A 26,618-nucleotide genomic window follows, 5' to 3' on the forward strand; every position below is an offset into this window, starting at 1 on the left:
GACACTGCTGTTCCTGGACGCATTCTGCATCCTCACTGGTGCTGCCACAGCTGCCTGGGGCCTGCATCCCTGGGAGGGCCACAGACATGGGGAATCAGAGAGCATTTGAAGTGGCAGAACCAACCCTGAAGGTTATTGCATCTTGGAGAGCTGTCCCCTGTTGAAATTTTTGGGATAAAATGGGGTCATTTCTGATCAGCCATTTTGGGATTCCTGCTTGTCAGCACTCTCTGTGGGTAAATAATTGATGGTTGGAAAACTAATTCTGTTTTACAGAATGGTTTTGGTTGCCCACTTGCAAGAACTCATGAATCCTTGTGAAGGATTTGTTAATTAGTAAAGAAAAAACATTAACTACAAAGATAGTGTGCCTAATATCACTTAAGAAAATTTTGTTTGCCTGAGCCATTTCTATACCTTCCTTCTGTTTTGTATGCTTACCAGCAATCTCTGCAATACAATCCTTCTTAGTCCATGTAATACTTAAAGTAACAGTAGTTTTTTATTACAATAGTAATTGTGATTCTGAGCTACGTGAATTATTAGCGAGCAGTGATACACACACATTTTTGATCTGGAAGGCCTGCTCCCCAGGATCTTTGCTGAATTTGTGTAGTCTCTTGTTTTTTGATGTTTGGTGATTCAAGCATGCTGTCCACAAGCCTGCTTTTCTTAATATCTTTTGCTCGCCCTTTAAAAGTAATCTGTAGATACCTGAGATCTGCAGATTGAAAATTACTCTAGTGCACACTCCCAAGGTGCTGGAGGTTTTTCATCCCTTAGTAGTTGTGGCATTAGTTCTAAATGTGCTCAGACCTGCCTCCAAGTTTTCTGTGCAATAGCTTGCAGGCCAGAGTAGACTGCTTGCTGAGTTTGTGGAAGGGTAATTCAAAACTCAAAGAAGTTATCATGCAATTTTTGAATGACTCAGAAATTAATTTGACGTACTTATGATGAAACCCTGCTTTGTTTTTGCTTGGTCTTTTTGAGAAGTAACTAGAGAATATCCTCAGTTCCCTCATGTTTTCTTTTCACAACAAAAAAATGCTGTTGAGATAGACAAAACTGTTTAGAATTACTGCAAATAGTATTTTTCAGGCTTATACGTTTGTGAAGGTTGAAATTTCGAACAGTGCAGCTGTGCCAGATTCCTGACTGCAGACCCTGGTGCTCTTGGAATCAGTGTCTCCAAATGGACTCTGTAATTTTCCTCAGCTGAGTCACTTCCTTACTATGAACTGCCTTAAAGAGATTATTACTTCTGCTTTGCTTTCTGGGTTTAGCCTGCACTGCCCCCCTCTTTTTCAAAATAAGAACTCATCAGAAAACACCTTTTGTAGAAATGCAGTTGAGTTCAGAGGATTTCAGAAAACTGGATTATTGGTGGCCTTTTTTTTAAAGGACTGTTGAGGTTTGTGTTCCTCATCTGTTTCTAGCTGCTGATTTGAATGAGAAGCCAGCAAAAAAGCATGTTGGTTTTGTTTCTAAGTAGTGCTTGAAGTTGTTTCCAACTGCCAGGAGAACATGAATGTCCATGAGATACCTCAGGTGATAGCTATCCATAAAATCTTTGGAAGTATATGTAATAAATCTAAGATGTTATAAATAAATTTTCTTTATGACCCACATTTCTTGCTTAATTCTTGCATAAAGTACAAGTTAGTCAAATCTGAAAGCTTTTGAATTTGACAGAACAAGTCTTTACACCAGGGTAATGTTAACATGCATTATACAGAAGATTGACTTTAATTGTCAAGAGGAAAAAAAATTACTAAATTTGTTGTATACACATGTTGTACACACATATATAGTATATACAATAGATTTATGAAAGGTTGCCTCAGTTGCATTGAGGAAAGGGATTCCAAAAGAAAGATGCCTTAGTAAGTTACGATATTAGACAAAATGAAGCTATAATATACCTGTGTTAGCTTGCTCTCATTAGGCCAGGTAACAACAGAAGTAAAAATGTCACATGCCATTCAATCATCTACAGTCTTGCCTATGTAAGAAGGTCAGTTGAGAGTTTCCAAAAACCTGCAAAAAATTCTTGAATTACAGATTCTGGTTGAGACTGTAAGTGAAAATCTATATGAAGGTGGTATTAGTGCTGGAAATTAATTGTGACACTGCATGCACACTAATCACTGTAGTGAAACATCCGGCTGCAATAATGAGATGCTGTGTTGTGAACAGGATTCCACCATGTTCCCTTGCTGTGGTAGCAGGTGGTAAATTTGCTTAAGCTTGCATATTTTGTTACACTGTAGAGTACTACAGTTTGTGTGTGGCATATAAATCCATTTTCATTTAGCTTGGAAATGTTTTCTTCAAGCAGCTTCTCATTTAGTCAAATAAAAAAAATTTCACAGAGATATGTTCATTATTATTACTATTATTGTAATTAATTAATGCAAACAAATCTTTTTTTTAAGCTCTGCTTTGTTAAATGATAGTTCAAGTTTATCCGTTTAAAAATCCTTATTTCCTTGAAGCAGCCAGCCATGACCTCTGAAATGGTTCATTCCAATCAGTGTGTAAAGGCTAAATCAGTATGTAAATGCTAAATGTGCCTATTAGAAGCAGAATCAGGATGGAAGTGAAGGGGGGGTTGTGAAGAACTGGAGATAGGAAAGAAATGTGGTAAAAGGGGTTGCTGAGTATGAACTAGGTAGTTTGTGGGACTGGTGTTGACTGAATAAAGAGAAGTGATGGGTGAGCAGGGCTCACCCCTTCATGGCAGGCGGAGGCAGGACTGCTCCTGATGCTTTCTACAAACTGATGACTTCCAGTGCATGTAGATAGGTCTTCAACATGCTTCTGCCTCAAACCAGGCTATCTGTAGTGCTCACTTTCCTTTTACCCCCATTTCCCCCAGAGGAAGCCAGAGAAGCTTCTGTAAAGTGCATATTTCAATGTGATCCCACACAGAGGAAGAGGAGTACTAAACATTGGTCTGCTGCAAGCTGATCAAGAGAGAGAACAGCCCAGGTTGTAGCTGAGTGCTTTGCACTCGTGGTCCAGGGTGCCTGGCTGGCCAGGACTCTGGGGTACAGCTATTTGCTGGGCCAGGCTGGGGCTCACCCCTTGTAGCCACCCAGGAGGCCCAGACACTCTGTGCATGAGGATGTACAGTACCCATGAAAGCCAGCACAAGTAAAAGTGTGTGGCAGCTGTGGCTGCTCTGAAATCTGGTGAGGCTGTGGTTTGGTGCTCTCTGTGGCAAGACAGGCATTTGTAAAATTTCCCCTCTTGGTTTTCAGACAGACAGCACCCATGACACTGCCAAACACAGGCTGAGACTGCTGAGATGGTCAAGCAATGTGGCCAGGAGAGTTCTGATGATGATGCTGTAACAGACACAGCCCTGGAGACCTGTTTGGCAGAAGGTGCCAGTAAGATAATTCTGCATATGCTGCAGTCACTTTCCCCAAGGGAAAAGAGCCTCTCTGAAAGAAGGATGAAAATGGGGAAGCTACACAGGTGGCCTTGGCCCAACCCTAGGCCATACCCTTTCTCAGAGGTATTCAAGACAGTTTCTTTCAGATTTGGGAGTTAACTTAAAATTTCTTTCATCAATAAGTGCTCTTGAGCGTGCAGTACATTGAGTACATCTAGGTTATTGTCAGTGTAGGCACTGAACATTCTGAGATTTTTTTTTCCTTTATATGTACTTGTAAATCATATATATGGAATATCTAGAGTATAAACTGTCATCCACTGGTTCTGTATCTCATGCCTGTGTCCATTAATACATAGCTGGGTTTTGGGACTCTCCTCATCACATGTTGACATTCCCTGGGGACACACGGCTGGGGTTTAATTATGTCTGATCTAAGTTTGCCAAAACTCTCCCCAACAACTGCAGCAAAATTTTTCTGCCAAAACTGCTAGAGAGGCACGATTACGTTGAAAATAATGTAAATTTCAGAAGGCAATGCTTCTTTAAGTATAAAACATACGAGTGTTTTTAGCTGTTGATTGTTCTTCACTGTAGAAGCTGAAGTAATGGGAATCTCCAAGGCGCTGGACTGCGTTAACAGATTGAATCCATATTTATTATTTTTTCCTGAGGGGGACCTGTGACTTTAGAAGAAAGGGATGCTGCCCCTGACTCTGCAGCCAGGTCTCTGCCGAGGTGCAGTTTCAAATTACCGTGGCTGGGCAGCTGCCGTGGCCCCCCTGCACCTACAGCAGCCTTGTGGTCCTGGGCCTGCAGGGTCGCCGGTGCCGATCTAATTCCTCAGAGAGCCAGTTCAGGGAGCGTAACAGAGAGCAAACTAATCCTGCAAAAAACAAAAGGTACCGAGCAGCAGAGGGATAGAGAGGTGACAGAGTGGGGGACGCCTCTCGGTAACAGCTCTGTGTTTGGTGGGTTTATCTGGAGTGAGGAGCCCCACGGGCAGCTCGGCGTGAGGCATGTCGCGCTCTCTGCTCAAACGTGGCGGAGACATTCCCTGCTGGCGGCAGCTTTTTGGCCTCTGTGGCTGGAGCGATAGGAAGTCTGCCCTCGCTGGTGGCAGGTGGTGATTTAAGAGCCAGCGGGGTTCATGGGAGGAAAGTGTCAGGAACACAAAACCCAGCGGGGAATTGGGTTTGGCCTCCAAAAGGCCAGAGGTATAATTAGGCATCAGCAAGACCTCGCAGAGGGTTTGGGGAGTGTCCCAGGCGAGGTCTTTTCTATTTGAGCTTCCTCTGTCAGACTGCCAGTAGATCCCGCTGCACACAGCTCCCCACAAGAGCGATGCTCTGTGCTTTTTAGCAGGGCTGCAGCTTGTGGTTTTCCTGGCCAGGGAATGAACACAGGGTGCAAAAAGCAATCCTACCTATTTTAGATGCCTTGGTGCCGCCACACCATTAACTTGTCTCTGAAACTGTATGGTACCAGGAAGCTGGCAGCTGACTGGGAAGGTGAGCGGCATTCCTCTGCTCTGTGCCCCACATCCCTGTGGGGCTGGAGAGCAGCCTTTAAAAGCTGCAGTGCTCAGACTTAATTCACTAGTCTGGCATTCTAGTACGTATGCAGTGGTCATTTCTCAGTTCCCTTCCTGCCTTTCAGCAGCTGCTCCTCAAAACCTGCCAAATGCAAGCAGTAGGCTCGGAGGAGTCAGTGTGAGGTGTCATCACGGCTATTCCTTCCCTGCCAGCTTCTGCTAAACAATCTGTTTAATTCTTTTTCTTAGTTAGCATTAGTTTGAAGTGTTGTGAATGATGTGAAGACAATTGGAGATATGTACTAAAACTAGCATTTCCTGTTGTAGTGTTCTGCTATTTCACATCAATCATGTTATCTGAAGGGTGTTACAGTTTCAGCGTTTCACTTGGGAACTTAAATGTACTAAAATTACAGCCTGCCTTCTTCATGACAAGGAAAAAAATAACATAAATTTTCACATACAGTACCAGAAACCATATTCTTTCCATCTGATTTTACCACATGCACCAGTTACAGAGAGTTTGTATGTCATACAGAAGAAGGTAATGTTTCAGGTTTGTTAATGACAGATCTTCAAAGGAACTTTTTTCACCAAATGGGAAGGATCATATAAAATCAGCACTTAAAGTTAGTAGTACTGTATTGCTAAAACTGTCACTAACTGTGTGAACTCGATTCAATGTTGTGTTTTCCAGGCTTCCAAATGAAAAAAAAAAAAAAAAGGGAAATATATGCTCCCTGGTATTTCCAGATATGCGTATTTTCCTAGTCTTTGCTAGGAATCAGTGAGTTTTCAAAGGACTCATAAATGCTGCTCAAGTGTAAAAGTAAGTTATAAAATGCTATTTTGCGATGTTGAGATACTAAACTAGCATCATTGTGAATCTTTCAATCACTCTGAATTGCTAAGAAAGTTGAACACGTCTTTAAAAAAACCCAAACAAACAACAACTAGTTCATTAAAAAAAAAATTTATGGTAAAGCTCTAGAATGATATTAATATTATTCAGAGTTCCTTTTGTACAAAGAATGTGGTACTGGCAACTAAAGTCCTGATTTATTGATGACTTCCCTTTCTATAAGACAGCTTATGGTTTTCTTCTTGTCATCATCATCAACAGAGGAAAGTTACCAGCTGAACTAATTAATTCTGCAAGACTTCATAGGAAAAATAATTTTGCAGCTATTTTTTCTAACTGATAGGCATATGATTTAAGCTCTGGTGGCAAGAGACAGGGTAAGGTATGGAAATGCAGACAGCTGCCTCTGAAAGAAACAAAGCTTCAAGGAAGCTTAACATGCTGAAATCGAGGGGGGCACATAATCTCCATCCTAGGGTGCTAAAGTACTGAGCGTCACATCAGTCCAGGGTTATTAACAGCTTTTGCTTTGAGATATGGACTAGGGACTAAATAATGTTCATGAAAGAAGGGCATAAGAACTGCAGGCAATGGCAATCAATCCTGTCCAATCTCAAAATATTTATGACAGCTTTGCATCCTGCTAATACAGGGAGCATTAAGACAGGGGAGACATGAGAAAATTAGAAGAAGTGGATGAAGTGCAGTGTTAGTTTATCAGTTCCAAAGTGTACCTTATTTTAATTATTTACTTTATCTACTATTTGTATTCTGTTAACTAGATAATTTTCTTAGTCAATGGAAATGTACTAAAGGTAGTCTGGCCTTCAAAAATGATCTGTTACAATGTGCAAAGGAAAATTATTAGTTAAAAGAAAGTCCAATACATGAACTCTGAAATGGGTGAAAAATTATTTACTGAGTTTTACTTGGTTTTGAACTTCCCATGCTCTCCTGTAATTTATTATTTAGAATTAGAAATGGTTTTAACAACACAGTGAATATAAAAGTTCTGTGCCTTGTGTAGCATCTGCCACTGATGCCACCACCACCATACAGATGGCCTTTAAGGACAACCATATTAGAGAAATATTCAAGTTAAAAATAACTTTCCTAAGATGCGCCCTACTATTTATGTAAAAGATAAAGGGGCAAGGGACAGAATTCAAACTTGACATTTGTGGGGGAAAGCAGCTGCCTTTCCTGCTGTTGTGTCCCTTGTGGTTGAACACTGGGGTACATTAGTCTTCCCCTTTACCTGCCAGCCATGGTTGCCCTAAAGTTTTTGTGTCAGGTTACAGGAACCCTGTGAAAGAGTTTGGCTGGAATTTTCCTGGTTTTGGGGAGCCCGTAGAACAGTGGAAACGGCTCTTTTGACAGCAGTCAAAAAAACTCTAGAGCCATTTGGGGAAAGAAGATAAACAACCAGGTCCTTGATTCTTTACTCCAGTTCATGCCTAGAGCAGGCTAAGCATTGCTGAGCTTCAGGTGCCTCCTGACTCCCTTTCCTAAAGGCACCACAGACTAACTGGGAACGGCTGGGATATTATATATTTCTATGAGTAGCATGTCTTCTATACTAGATGAGCCACTGACCTGGGAATCAGGTAGTAGGATTTCCTTCCCTTTCTTCCTCTGCCAGTGTAGTGCAAAAGCAAGCCACTTTGAATAGATCAGGGAATTTGCTCTGAAGTATTGATTATAGTTTCTCAGCTCTTTTAATAGCCTGATCAGCCTCAGTGTTGCCAAAGCCTTTGGGTAGTTTCTGTAAGAACAGATAATTGTTTGCAGCATCCCTCTAGTGCCATTCATAGGTTGTGCTAACTGCACTGTCAGTCCTCTGCAAAGAGGGAGACACCTTGTCTGGTGCTCAGTGGTGCAATTCAGTAATTCCTGGGTCCTGCCTCCTTTTCCTGAGATGCAGTTTGCTTTTCTGATGGTAGGCCCACTGGGGAGGAAGGGCTGGAGAGATGGCTTTGTGCTTTTCTCATCCTATGCAGAACAGCGTGCACCACAGCTGGAGTGGACTGGGAGAAGAGTACACCCCTCTCTCAAAATTATGTTATCTTGCACAGCAACTGGAAACCTCCTAGGCAGCCAGCTGTAGTCTTGTGGATTTTCTATTACTTCTGTTAAGTCATGTGCTGCAGCTTTTCATCAGCAAATGTCTGACAATTCTGCATCACTTCACAGGCACTGCGAGGTATCATCTTCTACATCACAAATGCTGTACAAACGGGTCTTGGTGTGTAACAATTTGCAAGCATTCCCTTATTTCTCAGACTGAGTCATCTAGTCATCTGCTGTGGGCTGTCTTTTCTCAAACTCCTCTTACTTCCTTTTTCATCTTAAAGGCACAAAAAGGTCAAGACAGGGAAATTTGACCAAATTTTCAGAAGGTAATGGTCATTAACAAAAATGATGCAGTCGCAGGTTACCTGGGTTTGGTAGGAAAGAAATTACAGCCTGACTGTTGATGAAGTCAGTGATGATTAAGAACTGCTGGGGCAGGGTCTGAGGCTGCAAGGGAGGGAGAATCTGAGACGTTTGATGAATATTTGGGGTAATGACCCTGAGGTAATGTATGATGTGCTATATAGGTCAGAGTTAGGGTTTGGTTTCCCTCAAGAACCAACAGATCAGGATTTTCAGAAGGGCAGAGGAAGAATAGGGGAGTAGAATGGACCTGCTGCTGCTGCTAACAACCATTAAAAAAATACAAAGCCAGCTGCTCTCAGAGCAGAGCTTGATCCTTTCAGTGCCTTTAACAGCACAGTATATATTCAGAGGAGGGGAATTCATGAGGCCCTATGGACCTACACCATGGCATTACACAAAAATGCAAACCCGAACAATGGGTGGCCTCAGCGGTTCCATCTGGCTCGCCATTAACAAGGTTAAAGTAAAGTGGGTTTCCTTGGCTGTGTCACACACAATTTACACTTCAGATGCTTTAACTTTGGAGCCAGACCGAAGGGAGCACCACTCTAAACGCACGCAGCAAGGGTCGCCCAAGATGTGTGGTAAGCACATTTGGTATCGATGCTCTTTCAAAGATACAGAGTGGCAGCATTCAGATCATTTTTAAGTACTATTTCCAAGTGTGGATTTGTTTTCCTAAATAATTTTTTTAAAATCCTGTCCACAAACTAGAATTGCAGTCAAATATTGTTTGCTCCAAGTAATTTACAGGCACAGCAATGTTAGGCTGGATTCGGTAACAGCAGAAATTACTAAAGGCCCTAGAAATGTTGCCACCAGCATTTCTGGTATGAAAACCTCAAAACTTCAATACACTTTGAAGCTGAAAGGGATATTGATACATTTAAATGTATTCTGTTGTAAAGCATTCTGCTTTCAGAGCCACCAAAGTACTTAGATAATAGCATAGTTAACCATGGCAGATAACCTTTTAAAAACTTTTGCTCTAGAGAGGCAGTGGTATGTCAAGAGGTATGTTGGCCTGTTAACTTCTATGCCACTGAGTGTAATAAGGCATGGGAATTATCCCAGTATTTTGCAGAAATCAGGTTCTTTGTCATAGCTTTGACACATTTAAGGGAACCCAAGTGTTCTTTATGGTGTCCCATTCTTGAATAAAAATCAATTGTTATTGAATGAGTATCAAAGTTGATAATTTAATTTCAAAGCTCTTTTATCTGTAAGACAAGCATTTGAGCAGTTAACTCTGTGGTAGAAAGCCAAGGTAATTTACAGAGTGAGGATAGATCTATTGTTGCTGCAGAGGTGTTCAAGGCATTCTACAGAATGGAGTGAGTGGTGCCCTGGATGACAAATGAACACACTGCCAGAAACCTGGCATCTTGGCTGCTTTTGGCCATGAATTGTGAGTGGTGGAATTCAGTAGTGGAGCAGAACTTAATACTGCTCCTGAAGTTAAACAATTAAATTTGCATACCATGAAACCAGCAGACATTGATGACTCACAGTTATCATGGCAGTGTCAGTAGTGTCAAATAGGAAGGCCTTTGGCTCATGCCTTAGTGAGCTTCCTCCTTGGTGAGCTGTGCAGTGCTGCTGTGATGGGAAACACTTCCTGTTCAGCATGCTGCCAAAAGGTTGGCATCAGCCTCACCAGGGCTGGACAGTTGCTTTGTGCCTTCTAGGCTTTTCCAGCAGGTGAGATAGTGCCATTGATGATGGCCTCCTGTGGCTTAATTAAGAGGCTTGGTGTGGAGGATCCTCTTCTTGTTTATCCCTCTTCTTACTCTGTTGTTCAGCTTTCTGACTCACCCTTACGGCCCCTCTGTGCTGCCTTTCCATCTCTTGCAAAGACAGAAATATCCTCGAACATGACACTTAAGTTTCTGACTATATGCATCAGTCCTGCAATCATGATTATTGTAAAATGCAGTAATTTTACAAATTTACAATACTGTAAATTTGACAGCCATGTCAAAGTTTTCAAGCTCCTCTCAAAGGTTTCCTGCCCACTGCATTTGAGGTAACTACAGGCAAAATAAATTGAACTGAGAAGTCATCTCATCTAATTGGTGACAAACCATTGACATTCGCTTCTCCTCTCCCTTTTTAGCTGCTGGTCTGTCCATGAGCAGCAGCTTTTGACTCAAGCCCTACCTTAACAATAGCCTCAAAAGGAAAATAGAGAACTATTCTTGCTGAGCCGTGACAGGTGCAGTGCTTCCACACGAAGCATTGCAGTGGTAGGAAAATGAAGAAAGAATAACACAGCAAGGCAGAACCTGTGAAGGGGTAGAAGGAAGATAGTCCAGCTGCCAGTAAAAGCATATGTCCAGCTGCAACTAGCACGAGCATGAAGTGGGAAATGCCCCAGCTATGCTCTGCATGAGTGGAGGGACAGTTCATAAAGAAAGCATTAGTTAGCCTGAAGTAGGGCTGGTTGATTTATGAGGAATATGTAAAAGAATGGTGTAAAAACTTATTTCCTTAGAGGAGGGATATTATGCATCTCTGCACTATATTTAGAGCATATTTAACTCAAAGCACACAGCTCAGCTACTTTTTGTCAGTTAAGTTCTTTTCCAGCTCATTGTCTCTAACTGAAAGGAAATTCAGCCAGAGCCACACAAAACTAAGTAGAGCATCTGCATCTTCTGCCTGGACATGGAGTGTATGATTCTTTCATCCACTCTTCACATACACACACCTAGTGGGGATCAGATGGAATACTGTGATATTGACAAATTCATGAATCCAGATAGTAATCCAGTATAGATTTGTGTGAAAGCCATGTGTGTGCTGTGACCAGTCTCAGACAGTGTGCACATTCCACTTTATAATTCCTCTGCAAGAGCGTTTGAGGACAATGGGAATTTCATTGCTTAATCTACTCCCTCCCACCTCCTGACAGTGTTTATCACACCCACAGTTGTGCCAATGAAATGATTTATGATTTTGTCTCAAAACTGGAGGTGTGATATGAAGCAAACTGAATAAATGCTACAAATTGGAAGAAAAAAAAAGTAAGCGAATTAACTAAAAACCTTTCCTTTGAGAATTGGCATGCATTTAGATGATGCATGGATCATCACAGGGATCATCCTTAGGAGTTTTTGAAAGCAGATCAAATGCCTTTGGAAGCATTCTTCTTGGCAAGGGGGCTGTTGACTCAGTAATTATCTTCCACTTATTTTTACATTACCCAAGGCAAAGCTATGAATACAATGCAAAATAGCTGAACTGGAGTCCTGGCCACTTGCTAATGGTTCTGGAGGGTTTGCAGCATTGGATTGGGATGCCTGACACTGCCTGCATTCTGCCTGGCACAGCACACTGCTGCTGGCTTGTTTTGGAGTACAGAGTATGAAAACAGAAGGGCACCCTGGGAACTGCTCCTGATGCTGCCAAGACAGCAAGCACTGGTGGCACTTGCCGTGCAAAGCTTTGCAGGAAACTGGAATGAAATCTAAGCACAGTAGTTCATTGAGGACACAGTAGTTCAGATTTTTCTCATCATTTTAGAAAGCATGTGTTTTCTTAATCTGGTTCTCAAATTTGTGCTACCTTTCAACAGGGAATATAAAAGACTTGTGGAGGGGATTTCAGCATTTATGTGAAGTCCAATTAAGCGCACGATAGCCCTCATTTTCTGTGTAATGTTTCTGATGTAACTGAAATTCCTTTTCACAACTTGTCTATGACACTTCATGGTAATACTTGGACAGTGGTGAAATAGCTGTAAGAAAGAGAACAGTTTCAAAATCAGGTACTTTATGCATTGTTCAGGATGTGCTGGATTCCTGCAGTAATTCAGTGAATGGCAATTTGTGGCCCGATCACCATATTGGTTGTACTTGTTGTACCATAACTTTCCTTGGAGTACCAGATATAATCCTGAGGGGCACAGACTCAGATCTTCTAAGCTATGAGGACCTTGCTTACCTCTGAAGTCAGTGCGACCTAGGCAGTTTAATGCCTGTAAATGTTTGATTGTACCTGACAGTGTCTCACAGGCTGCCTGTGACAGAGAAAGAAGGATAGGTCCTATCCTATCACCTGATAAGACAGGACCTATCTGAGGTCCTATCTTGAGATAGGATTGCCTGGGAAGAATGAGGCTTTTCATGAGGGAGATTTGTGGGCTGTGCTTGAAATCCAGAGTAGCAAAGTGAAGTCTCCCTTCACTTTGTGGTTATGTGGAATTGTGTATTTCCAGGAATTTTGGGTATTTTGAATAGAAAGTTTGTAAAGAGGAGAGCTGAAGGGATATTGATTAGGAGCAAAGTTTTCTGTCCTTTTAGGTTTTCAAGAGTGAGGTTGGTTTAACAAACAATTGATTTGTTCATGGAAGTATCCCGTAATACTGTAGGAAATGACAGATTTCTAAAGGTCTGGTCCCTTGTCTTCTGTGGCTAACACTGTTCAGGTGTGACTATTTCCAACCTCACAAAAGTAATTTGATTCCTAGATTTGATGTTTAGGTTCTGCCAAGAGACTCAAATGCCAGATTTAACTCGCTGTCTGTGTCTTGTGTCAGCTGGGTTTTTTATTGGACAGCAGCAACTCTGTGCTCTAGCTTTTACAGCTTTTACATCTTCACTCTCTGAGGAACCAGGGTCAGTGACCAGTGGCAAGAGCATTACACCCAGTGATGGAAGCAGCACAAGGTATGGGGGAGACTGTTCCTGATGAGGACAGGCAGCTCTGGGATTCCATCAGGTGCAGGGGGTGGGGAGTTCAGCTACAAAGCAGCTCCTAAGATTTGTGGTTTGGTTTTTACAATGGTGCAGTGGTACAGATATCCAACAACAACACCTAGTACAATTTGTTATTGCGCACACTAAGGATTGTGGCATCCATGTGCCATCCCTCTGGAGCAGCTGTGAGAAAGGACACTGCCAGTGGAGGACACTGACTGGATGGGAAGGGCCCTGCTCCAGCCTGATGCTGAGAAGCTGGGCTCCCTCACACTGCCTGCCAGTGAACTCCCTCCTCCCTCTAGTAATGAATATTTATCCAGAAAAAAAAAAGAATAATTTCAGTTTGCTGTCTAGCTGTGAGTTCAAATCTGCTGCCCCAGCTGTGATATTTTAAGGTCTTGTGGCAGAAGGATACTCTCAATTTTTCCTGTGGAAGATCTGTCACTAGAAAAATTAAGTGCTCAATGAATAGTAAGAATTGTCTCCATAACCTTGTAGCAGTATGGTAAATAATCATTAAAGCAGGAAGAAACTGAGTTGCAGTCAGGACTAATGAAGTCCTATGGATTTGACATGTTATATGTTCCATTAGTAGCCCCTGCAGTATGTCTCAGTCACCTTTCTTTGTCTTCTAGTGTGCCCCAGAGCCTGGGATCTGAGGAGAGCAGACAGGCTACTAGCATAACTGAGTAATTCTTTATTTTATTGGAAGTCAGGATTTTCCTTCCAAATTGGAAGAACTTGAATCCCCTTGTAACCATTTCCCGATTCAGTACCTTACTGGCTGGTGCACACTTCACTTAGTGGCTGCAGGGACACACATGCCTTCTTCCCCCTCAACTGGTGGTCTGATTTATCACTAGCGACTTGTGGGCTTGCATTAAAATATGTTGCCCTTTCTGCCCCCATGCACTTCCACTCTGAATGTACAGTGTTCCTGCCTTGCACAGTGAGTGCTGCTGGATAACTGGAGGGCTGTTTGGTTTGGAGTATAAATGAACTGTTAAGACACAGACAGGATGCTGGCATTAATCAGTCCTCTGGTTTGTGACTGTTTTCAAAATATAAATTCAGGGCTTCCATAATTGAAGCTGTGGCTTGAGTATGAATTTCTGATCAAAATACAGGAAATTGGTTGTGCTATGTTCAGTGAGCATATCCATTGTGTTTTCCTGTGGCAGGTTTACTCGATGTCCAGCTTGTAATCTCTACTTCCCCTGCCATGATCACAGCTGGGGTGCTCTTATCTGAATTGTTTTTTGCTTTCAAACATTTTGTTGAAGTGGAGGGTTCCTGCTTTATCAAATCTCCTACTTCAGAGTTCATCGGTCCTGCCAGAAAAACTGATCCTTGTCCTATAAATATCCTCAATTTTGAAATAATTCATTCTTTCTTAGGCTGAAAGGCTGAGCAAAAATGAGCAGAAGACACATCACTCCTCTACTCTTGCCATAATTCTTTGGTTTTCTTTTTTAAACTTTGTTTAAAAAGTTTAAGCAGCTGTGTTCTGCTTTCAAATGTTAGATCAACCAGCAAACGCAGATTTACAGGCAGAATAAAGGAGCTTCAGCCTACATTGCTCCTTGGCCTCACAGCTTGTATCAACCTGACCTCTGCAACCAGCCTTGGCTACTGCAGTGTGACTTTTCAGAATTCATACACAGTGGGAAATTTTCTGTGTTACATTATTAAAGATAACAGAAAAGAAGCTCAGTGAAGTCATCAAAATTGCTCTGGATCTACACCCTTGTGACTGAGATCAGAACTAAGACCATTAAGATGCTCTGTTTCTGGGAACTAACAACATTTAAGAAAACTTTTATTAATTTCATTGTTGTCATTTTACTGCAGTGATATCACTTAATCTACATAATCCCAACCACGAGGAATAAAGTGATCTAGTTTACCACATATAGGGTAACTATTTCCATTGTTTTTAACTGTACACAGAATTAACAAATTTAGAGAAATAAATATAGTGTGTGTGAGATTTGCCATCCTGAGGCCAAACAAGGAAAAAGGGAACACCAAATTTTGAATTAACAATAATTTTTGTATGCATATGTGTGCGCTTTATTCATATGTACACAATTAATAGTGAAAATTAATGATGAAGATAAGTCTAGTGGTGATATAGGGCAGAATAGTAGAAAATGGCATTATTTCTCCCTTAATGCTCAGGGATCAGGCAGTGTGGGACAACAAGAATACCTGCCTCAGGTGGGAATTAAAAGCTTTAACATATAAGGCTTAATCCTGTTGCAGCCGAAATCCTCTTTTCACGCTTTACTGTTGCTTCCGTGTTTTAATGTGAAAAGTTGCAAAATTATTTTTTCCTTTAAGATACTGAAAGCCTCCTAAAAATGTGTTACAGAAAATGCTCATATATTGACATTTAGTAATAATGTCAATATATGAAGCTAGTCCATTTTAGACATCTTAAGATGCAAGTTCAGAAAAGTGAATAAGGTGACTATGTCTCTTCTCAGTCAGTGCAATCAGAATGATGCAGATTTTCCTTACCATTAAAGTATGGCTATAGAGCATCTGAATTATTTAATTGTTGTTGCGGGTATTGAATGTATGAACTTACAGGTGCTATTTCAAGCAAAACCAAGCACCATGTTTGATGCCCTTTTGTTCCACATTTGCGATAGGAAGCTCTCAGTGTGATTCATGTGGCATGACTTTATCAGTGTCATGAGCTCTGGAAAGAACCCCTATAGAGATAGCTGGAGGGTCTCCTCACAGAGCGTGTGTCAGACGGTAACTGTCTCTTTGTTTCTGAATAATCAAATGAAAATGTGAGCTGCTGGTTAAATCCTGCAGTCCTGAACACTTGTGAAGCCTATATTTGTGCAAGTCATCTAATTCAGTGTACGTAGTTGGAGAACCCATTTCAAGGCTAGGATCTAAGTCAGTGCATACTCCTGTTACTGGATCTTTCTGAAACTTAGTGTGTGATGCTGATTTATATGAGGGTACCTAAATTCATACCACTCTAGACTGGTATTTGGAGAGGACGAGTAGGTTATGAACTTCCAAAGCAACCTTCTTCCTCCTCTTTCTTTACCGTGGCTTACTTCAGTGCTCCAGCCTACGGCCAGGATGCCATTTGCTGTTTCCTGCTGTTGTGAGTTGGTGGTGTCACTTGTATTTGCTGTATTTGTTGTATTTGCTGCTAATGTTAGCGATGAAATAAGGAACAAAATGGGAAAGGCAATTTTTAACCACTGATTCCCAGTTACCTACTGCCTTTTTATCTCCTCTGTGGATTAACTGATCAGTGGATGTGGAAACCCTGGAACCAGCTCTGCTGAGAGGCAGATAAGGTCAGGCATGCCTCTTAGCTCATGACCAGCACCTCACTGACCCAGAAAGAGTTGAGCCGGTTTTATGCAGCGTGCATCCTTATCCACATGGCCAGGAGGCTCAAGCCACCTCTGTGAAAGGCTTCTAGTGTTACCAAGGCAGGCTGCTGTAAACAGGGGCACGGGGCAGTGCTTTCAGACACAGGCAGCCGAGGTCTGCTTAGCTCTGGCCACCGCCGCACCCCAGCTGCTCTGGCAGGGGGCCGCAGAGGCAGCAGCAATGCCCAGAGCAGAGCCCAGGCAGCCTTTCCACCAGCATCAACTGTGGAAAATACTTACTTTTAAAAAAATTACTGCATGCGGAGCTGTTCTTGTTGAAAAACTGGTTTCTTTTATTATCCCCACAGAAATTAAAGCTTACAAGAAAAATTTGTGGTTGAGAGTGTTTGTGTGTGTGATTTCATAGTGCAAAAAGATTAACAGTGGTAGACTTACTTGAGATCATGGTATAACATTTCATGTTTGAAATGTGTGATATATGACTGTTTAAAACATAACTTCCTTAAACCATCGCTGATTTTGTATCTGCTTTATCTGGGATAGGTTAAAGCCATTAAAATATACACATTCTTTCCATGCTATATTGATACTATAGGAGTAAACCATCTTTCATGTTCTTTAGAAAAAAGACTTCTCTTTTTAAATTGTTATTTCAGGACTTTTTAGATCTTAATATAAAGAAAGCCCTTTTGTTGTAATAAATGAAAATGCATCCAAATCATTCCTCCGTGAAGGATGCATTTCCTAAGGATTTTTGTGTGATTGTGTGAAAAATAATTTTCCTCCGTGCCTGTAAAGGGAGTAGAGATAAGGTTTCATAGTAATGAAGAATGGAAACGACATCGTTGAAGTTATTTTTTAAGATCTGCTGTCTCTGTAGTCCTTTCCATTTTTGTGGAGGAGAAGCTGCATTTTGTGCATTTTGCACCACCTTTCTGTTTCATTGTTGTTCTTGGTTGTAAAAAAACAAAACAAACCTCATCACCTTCCAGTTAAATTGTATTAGCAGATTGTAAACAATTTTATTTCCTCGTGAACTTAAGCTAAATTCTATCCTGACAGGCCTGATTTATCAGGCAAATGCCCCACGTTTTTTGTCAGCTTCTTTGTTGGGGGGAAGGGGGAGGGGAAACCCGAGCAACAAAAGACCGTAACCTATTGATATTACTTCTGTGATACACTGGGGGAAATAGATTGATTTAGAACTAACCACAGAAAACTAGTCAATCTGATGAGTTTACAACAGAGCTTTTTTATTTATTTATTTGTAACAAGAGTAAACATCATCAATATTCCACCCTGTGTTATTGGAAGCCTCGCAGACAGTGTGGGTTTGTGTCAGCGTGGTGGGGCTCTCTGTAAAATGAAGGAAGGCAAGCTTAAAAAAATGGAGAGACCTTGTTTTTCTCACGATATTGAAAGTCTTCGATCTCTGGTACATTATCATGAGTTGTAGGATTCACAGGACAAATAGATGGGTGAGCATTTTTATTATATTTCTATTTTTTTTTCTTTAAGAGGTAATCTTTTTTTTTAATTATTTCTGTTATATATCTGAAAAAGCTAGTAAAGCACAGGAAATTTTCTAACTGAATTTCACTGAAGAATGCCAGCCTGCAATTAACTTTCCCAGCATGTTGCCTCTGCACAGTGTTTTGCATGAACGAGGAGTTCAGGGTAGCAAATACTCACAGGACCAACACAAACCTAAATGTGGCACCAGTGTGCCATTTTCTGCATTGATAATATGCTGTTTTACAACATTTTTGATTAAAAATACTTATGGCTTTTAAATTAAACTGATTTTTTTTCCATGGACTGGTAAATGAGGGTGCTAGTGAGGTTTTCTGCCTCATTGTAAGCCTGCTTGATGGACAAGCCATAAGTACTATGATGAAGATGATAAATATTCCTTTCTCTAGTTTATTTAACAAGATAATTACACTTGACCTTAATTATTATTTCAGTAGTATTTCAGTATTCACTACTTTGCATTCTAATACCTTTATAGAGTGTTTTCAAAGTTGCCTGTATTCTCTACTGCATTCAGCTACAGCTTAAGAATTAAAGGGTGATAACCAGAATGGTGTAAACCCCAGCAATGCACATCTGAGCAGAAACATCCCATTCATTTCTCTGTCAGGGCATGAGCAGAGGGTACATTCCACTTATCTTCTGAGCGTCTTGTTAGCTCTCCAAAATGCTTTGGTTTGAACAGAGCCTTAAAGATCATCTAGTTCCAACCTCCCCTACTGTGGGCAGGGACATCTTCCGCTAGACCAGATTTCTCAGAGCCCCATCCAACTTGGCTTTTCAAGCTGCAACAAAGACAACTTGAAATTAGCAGATCCTTGATAGTCCAGAAGATCCTTTCAGCCCTGCTGAGGTATTAGAGGTCTTTCTCACCTGTCCCAGGTGGTGCCTGAGCAAGCACACTCCACCTTGAGCTTTTTTAAGTTTCACATCCAGGTACTGAGAAGCTTCCCCTTGCAGTGTTTCATGGCATTATTTTCAAGACAAGTCACTGAAGCCTTAAACAGTGAAAAATCTTAATTATGTCTAAAACCCATTTTTCTGTTAGATCATGGATAGTTTAAGTTCCCTTTACAGCCATTTACAAAATAGAACAATTGAAGTGATCCGCTGCCTGTTTCATCTGCCTTTCTTTAGGTTTTTTGTGAAAGTAATGGCTGAAAAGGACAGCACATTTAGGTAGGATTTTAAACATTTCCTTCATGCTTTAACTGCATAGATACATTCATGGTATTGTAACAGCATCTCACGTGGACACGCTGCTAGAATTCCATGCAGTTTTTCAAGGCATTAACATTGCAGGATGGAGTATTGTTAGCCAAGAATCATTTTTTTTGTAGTCTGATAGCGCTCAGAAAGGAAGAATAAAAGAGGAATTGGTATGGGGTATATCCTAGTGAATTATTTTAGTGTTCCTCTGGCTGTACCCCCTTCCCTCCCTTTCCTATCCCTGTTAGTTGTTAAACCTTTATTCCCTGCTCACCCTCCCCCGAGTCAGTCACCAGGGTAATTTTACTGTTTTTTTCTCTCAACAGGTAACAGTCTGGGGCTACACATACTATTCTCTACTTGTCATATGTATTGGACTATCATCTAAATTATATTATAAAACAGCTCAAAGGAGCAAGCAGTTGTGTTTACCTAATGGTGCTTAATTCATCTGAGTTACTGTGGAAAACGTATTTGTAAGGCAAGAGTATTGTTTTAAAAAGTTTAGGGCTGGGGTGTGCTTCCTGAGTAGGAGTATCTGAATGCTGGAACAAAGAAAAAAAGCTAAAGGCTAGATGGTATTATTTGGTTGTGAAACTGAGTACTTATAATCAATTTCAGTCATCAGCTTCTTGCAATTAGTGCAGCACAGTATATGCTAGAATCTGTACACTTTTGCTTCTTCATGTTTCCTTTCATATGTATACTTTCATGCAATCACAAATCCATAATGAAGGAGAATTTAGGAGGTGTTCTTGACCTTGCTATATGCCCTCCTCTTTCATCATTAGTAGGTATTAATGTTACAGGTTTTTTTGAGTATTGAAATATAATGCTAGACAAGTTCCTCAAGCTGTTCCTCCATTAGGAAGTTCATCTTTTTTATATAAAAAAATCACCCTGATTCACCTTCCTGTCAGTGCTGTAGAGAAGAAAGGATTTCCCGTTAGGATAATTGCCATCTCTTTATATTGTTGAGCCTGAAGCTAGCTAGCAAATCATGGAATCCTACTGTGAGAAAGACAATCCTATTTTAACAAATCCTTCTTACTTTTGTTCTTTTTAAGTGCTGATTCTATTATAATTGCACTGTTAAAGGCTTTTTATGTTTTATTCATCTCATGATAGACTTACATATAAACTTGTATTTAAGCTAACATACATTCTTTCAGCGATGCTTTGAAAGTGAAGGGATACGTGCTATGGTTGCACTAATCTAGAGTTTCTGAGAGCAGAGTCAAATGAGAATTGGTCAGTTTTCATGGCAGGAGTCAGGACTGGTCAGTGTTCACTGCAGGAGTCAGCTTGTGTTTTGTTCTGTATGTGTAAATATGTAGAGATGTGAATGTGTAAGCTCCTGTGTGCACATGGTGCCGTCAGCTTTCACGATGTTGTAACATAAGTACACGCACCAGAGAGGAGCAAGGGCTGAAGCATGCAGGATGAAAGGGTTAATGCCATACCTTAACACTTGGGGATGATGCCATGCATCATTTGTGAGCTCTGGGGTGGCTGACCACTTACATTTTGGGATAAATCCCTTGGAAAGGGAAGGTGTTTCAGAGCACGGTGTGAGCTGTTCTCCTAGTAAGAGTGATAGACAAGGAATGAATAAATAGTTAAAAAAACAGAATAAATATCACCCTCCTCTGTAAGTCCAGGCACACCCTGGCTGGCACATATAAATTCTAATGTGACACTTTACCCAGATGCTTCAACTGACTGGTAACAAAAAACATCCCCAAAAAGCCAAATCAGAGTTTAAGCACAACTGCTTCTGATAGAGTTTTTCTTTTACAGTAACATTTCAGTGACAATTTAAATAAATGCAAGGAATTACAATATTTTTCAAATAGGATGTATTGATTGAGTATATATGCAAAGGGTGACAGAGGCTGCTTGAGTGGAAGCAGGGGCCCTGACAGCAGGTTCTTTGCCAATTGGTGATGTGAAACGGTGCACTGAATTGGGTAACAGAGCATACCATAGTGACTGATTCAATTGATTTATCCGTGGCTACTGCTACCCTGCTACTGAGGCCCTTTACCCTGTTTTCAAACTTTTTTGGTTTTTTACCCTTCTAAACAGATGTAATATTAAGGGAGAAAAGACATGTGTTGGTGCATTCACAGCTATAAAATTCCGTATTCTGAATTGAGATAAAAACCACAATTTCCAGAATATCTGCGCACTCCTATTATACTGTGTTGCAATGCATTTATCCCAGGAGCAAATGCAATGCCAGAAAGTGATGACAAAGGTAATAATAAACATCATTCTCTAATATAACCTAAATTACAATCAGTGCCATGTCTGTGAATTCTTAGATATATTTATTGGAAGGGGAGAAAGTAAAACACTTAAAGATTTTTACTTGTTGCTGTTGTTTCGTTTCTCTAATTGCAAGGCTTATTTCCTTAATACTTTTTCCAGAAGGTATTTAAAAGAAAGCTTGTGGTGGAAACACAGCTGAATGCCAGTTAGAAAGACTGAATGCTGAACATACTGTCAAGTGGGGGTCACTAATTTGAAAATACCTGCAATGATTTGGCAAAAAGTAGTCAGAGGGATACTGTTTAATAACTTGAAAAATATTTCTTTAGCTATAGGAGAAAAAAAGGTTGATGTTGTGGTTTAGATCAGGATGTTTGGATTTTACAATGTACTTAGTATGTCATTTCCCTTCCTGTGCTAGGGAAATCAGTGCTAAGTGATAATGGGGCTGATACATGTTATTTTCTTTGTGATTCAAGGGAAGCTTTATTAGACCATATGTCTCTTCATGGGTTAGTTTGTAGTATATGCAGACAGAGTAGTGTAAGCATAGTCTTCAAATTCCACTGGAAAATCACATCAAACTTCTGTGCAGTTCACCTAAAATATGTTATTGCAGTTGTTGTAGAAGTACAGAGTTCATTGTACTGGGCTTGGTTTCTTCTTACTCATTTTTAGGGAAGATACAACAATAAATCACAAGAATTTCTGAAAGGATAATGAATTTCTGTTCATTATTTAACTTCCTTAAATTATTAGTCAGTCTTGTAGGACAGGATGGCATGCAGCAATGCCATGACCAACTTGTGCTGTTTTTTCATTTGTCTGTGGAAATGAAGATATGGTCAGAATCTTGTTAGTAGTGACAAAGAGATGTGAAGTGGGAGGTACCAGAGATTGTTTCTTGGAGTGGAATTACAATGTTGATATTTGCAGTCTTTTTTAAAAAATCACACAGGTTTCATCAATAGCATTTCTTTGCAAGATAAAGAAAATTCAGTAGGTGAGACTCCAGCTGTACATAGGCTTTACGTGGACTAAACTTCTTGATATTGTCTAAACTAGTAGGGACTACTAAATGTTAGGTGAAATAGTCAAAGGGTGCTTTGTTACTTTCCAGGAATCTGAAAATATAAAATACCTTTATGTGGACTTGATCCAGAACACTTTGCAGTATTTTGCACATAGTTATAGTTACAGTCTTTTTTTTTTAATCCTTAAGTTGACTCCACAGACCTAAGTATTTGTGAAATGTATATTTTTTTAATTAGTTGGTGGTTAAGGGAAAGAAAAAGGGGAAAAAAAACCCCTTTTTTCCCCAGTAACATTAGATAATTCTAAATGAAATGTCTGTGCATTCAGTGCAGTTTTTATAAAACAAAGAAGCAGAAGCCATACAAAAGCAGCCAAAATAGAAAACTCGGTGGTGCACATAAGGTCACCATGCCAAGGGCGTGTAATTATTTCTTTGTATCGTATGTTAGAATAATGTAATCCAATAACTGGTGTTCCTGGTGTGTGTTACAAAGGATTCAGTAAGGAATTGCTGGAGAGTTCTTCAGGACTCCCTTGGCTAACAAGGTGAATAGAAGAGGTTTTCTGGGCTTCAGCCGTTTCTGAGAAGGGTGGGAGAAGCCCTGTCCGTGCGGCTGCAGGGGGCTCTGCACCCCCGGGCTCCCGGCAGCGCATCCCACGGGGAGTGGCACCCCGGTCACAGCCGTGTGCCCGTGCGTCGGGAGTTTGGAGAGGAGACAAACAAACACAGCTGCATTACTCCTCCCGGGGCTCTGCGGAGTTTATTTTGAATCGAACCCCTAAAAGCCATCACAGACCCTGTGTCCGCGCTGTGAGGGTTTGGCCCGGAGCCTTGGCCCGCCGTGCCTGGGCTGAGCCAGAGGAGCCGAAGTGCCGCGCCCTGGGGCAGAGCCGGGCCCTGGGGCAGAGCCGGGCCCTGGGACGGAGCCGGGCCCTGGGGCAGAGCCAGCCATGGCTCGCCGCAGGGCACCGCGTCCCTCCTGGGCTTGTGTGTGTTTCCCCGGCTGCAAGCGCCGCGTCCCTCGGGAGCTGGCTGCGGGAGCGGCCGAGCCGGAGCATCCCCGCGGGGCGCGGCAGGCGCCGGGACAGCGGGACGCGGGTGCCGGGCGAGCAGGGACACGGGGCGGGGATGGCTGGAGATCTGGTGCCCTCTAGTGGGGCCGGACCCGGAGGAAACCTTCCCGGGGGACGCTGCATTGCATAACTCCATCTTCTGTCTGTTTGGTTTTAGATGCTACAACTGTGGCGGCCTCGACCACCACGCTAAAGAATGTAGTCTACCTCCGCAGCCAAAGAAGTGCCATTACTGTCAGAGCATCATGCACATGGTGGCTAACTGCCCCCATAAAACTGTCTCGCAGCAGCCCACTAGTTCTCAGGGAAGACACGAAGCCGAACCGCAGCCTTCCACATCTGCCTTCCTGAGAGAAGGGGCAGGAACGCACGGCTTCTCGTCTCCGTCGTACTCTCAGGAAGGCAGGCCGGAGATCTCGGAGCGCTCGGGCAGGTCACCACAGGAGGCTTCAGCGAGTAAGTTGTCCGCGTCGCCTGAAGAACCGAACAGAAAGGGGCCTTCTGTTCAGAAAAGGAAAAAAACTTAATGCATTTGTCATAATGTTCCGTTCTCTTTACCCTCTTGGGATGTCTACCTCATGCAAGTACAGGGGAAATAATTCATTATCAGTAGCTGACCTGGAATTTTAACTACTGTTGAGGAACTGTGAATGTTTTGTTTTGTTGTTGATTTTTTTTTTTCTTTGATAGACAAATCACTCCAAACAAAATACATTTGAGCAGGGTGCATTATGTTTTACCTCCTGTGTGTATGTATGAGTGTGCATGCACGTGTGTATGTGTACATATCTATAAATATATATTTTTCATCAGACCATTCTCCAGATCCGACCAGACATTACTGTGAAGCAAAAGTCACAGTACCCAATGTTCCTGAACTCATTCCTAGAACCTATTTCCAAATGTGTTTAAAAAGCAAACAAGAAAACCCAATTTTCTGAAATTTCACTCAGAAACAAACCAGACTTGATAAACCACACAAAGAACTGACATCAAGACTGCTAATTCTCTTGTGAACCAAAGGATATTTTCATATTTCAAAGCTGCCATATGGTACTAAAGATACTAAGACATCCCCCATACCATCAATTTGAATTGTTTCCGTTTTTTCATCTCCACAGAGTATCAAAATCCCTCCCCATGCCGGTGCAGGGCAGTTTCATAACTCAAGATGACTCTCATTGCCACCACCCTTTGTTGGTGAGGAGTTTAAAGCTCCAGAAAAGACAATGAATGTGTAATTTCTGTGATGGTTTCTCAAAACGTTTTGTTAAAGTAATATGATTGTAACTGTAATTTAGATGTCTGTTGTGTAGGGGAGAATGTATAAGTTGTTACCATACAGACCCTTTGAGTGGTGTCAGGATGCCATCCTGGTTACCATTTGTATACTGTGAACATTTAGGGTACCTTGGTGGCAGTAGTAGCCGCAGCAGCAGCAGTTTCTCTTGGTCCCAAGTAGTGTCCCTCAATTTGAAGGGTCTTCCCCCTTAATTCCTGTTGAAATACCACAGAGAGAACTCCCTAGGGATTTTTATTGTTGTTGTCTGTTTGGGTTTTAAAGAAAACAAAATGCAAAGCTAATGAGATCCTGGGCTAAATAGTTTCTTAAGACTGAAGGTTGACGGGTACTTGGGGTTGCTCAGCTAGCCTCTCTAGATGATGATACAGCGTGGGTGCAGACCGGCTTGAGTGAAGGGACATGCAAATTTGCTAGAAGCCCTGGGCATCATCTGCTTCTTGTGAACTGGGGGCTGCAGCTGACCGGCCTTGGTCCAGAGTGCCCTTAGGACCACACACTTCTGTGTGAAAGAGGAGAAAGATTGGTGGCCTCAGAGTGAGACTCCCTGGGCTGCAGGCCTTGCTCGGGGTTAATAGAGTTGGAGCCTATCAAAACTTCAAGTCACTTTCCATTTGTAACTTTTGAATTACCAAGTCATACGTAAGATAACGTACTCTGACAAATCCCATTGTGGATGTAAGTTAATTAGAGAAACCTGTATAATCCTTAACATTGGCAATAAACACAGGCTGTTAAAGCTTGAAAGTGTCGGGTAGGTTTAAGCTCGGATAATCAAACTAAAGAAACAGCCTGCATGAAAGGCTACGGCGAGCCAAAGTCTTACCGTGGTAACTCCTCTGCAGCCGATGGTTCCAACAGGTATGCAGCTGGCTCAGTGCGTGGCCTTCCCCTTCCCACTTGTCCTGCCAGATGAGACTTTTACTGGTGCTGCTGCTGCTTCAGTGAACAGGTAGTCATCAAACTCCTCAGTGAAGGGCGCGATTTCGAGAGACTTATTTTGTGTGAATTCCTTGCCAGTGTTTGCAAGAATCTCGAGGTTTGTACTGAAGTTCTCAGTGTGCTAATGCAAAGCTTACCTTTGACGATATTGAATGTGATATATCTATAGAGAACGTCCTTGCCTTACGTAAGGATAGTAAACTTATTTAAATTATGTAGACAAATCAAAGTGGCATTGCTTAACCTTCTAGTCGGTGTAAAAACCAGGTTAAACAGCAAAGATGCAAAACTTAGGTCACTTTGAAAATTTAAACCAAAGTTCCTTATAGAAATGGGCAACTGTGGATTTGAAAACTGGTCATTCCCTGTTTATACATAAGAAGTTCAGAGCTGAGATAAAGAAATGTTTTCAACACATGGATTTTTATTGGTGCTGTTTGAAATCACTGTGTGCACCAAAGTCAGACTGAACTGCTAAGAGCACATACCAAACTCTATCTTATTGTTGAAAGCTCAAGGTTTTATTTTTATATATTAGAATGTTATCACTGTTACATAACATACTCAGGACAAAGAACTTTGCTCAGGGAATATACCATGTGATGTTTTTTCTTTACAGAATAGTCTACAGACCTGCTTACTCAGAACAAACCAAATAGTCTTAGACCTTTTTATCTCCATATAAGTATTATGTACTGATAATAGTAACTACCTCTGAGTTGACGTAGACCTACGTTTCTGATAATCAGATCTCAGCGTTTTGTATTATAAGTTCCTGTGAAATGATGAAGTGGTATTCTGTACTGGTTGCTTATGTGAGCATTTGTGTCTTTACATTCACAGGGTCTGAGTTTTCAGAGATGCTGGGCAACCAGAGCTCCCACTGACTTATAGTCAGAGTTACAGGTGCTCAGCTTTTCTAGGAGGGGAGGGATCGGGGAT

General features: G+C 41.5%; 1 protein-coding gene across 1 annotated transcript in view; it reads left to right on the forward strand.

Annotated features, from left to right (window-relative positions):
* LIN28B (lin-28 homolog B) overlaps positions 1 to 26,185 on the forward strand; it is a 98,342-nt gene extending 72,157 nt beyond the window's left edge. The window contains exon 5 of the mRNA XM_063389717.1: positions 23,592 to 26,185. Within this exon, the coding sequence (XP_063245787.1) occupies positions 23,592 to 23,961 (370 nt within the window). The 3' untranslated portion in view covers positions 23,962 to 26,185. The remainder of the gene's footprint in view (positions 1 to 23,591) is intronic.
* The last annotated feature ends 433 nt before the right edge of the window (positions 26,186 to 26,618 follow it).

The sequence above is a fragment of the Prinia subflava genome, chromosome 2 (genome assembly GCF_021018805.1).
Source record: "Prinia subflava isolate CZ2003 ecotype Zambia chromosome 2, Cam_Psub_1.2, whole genome shotgun sequence".
Taxonomy (NCBI): domain Eukaryota; kingdom Metazoa; phylum Chordata; class Aves; order Passeriformes; family Cisticolidae; genus Prinia; species Prinia subflava.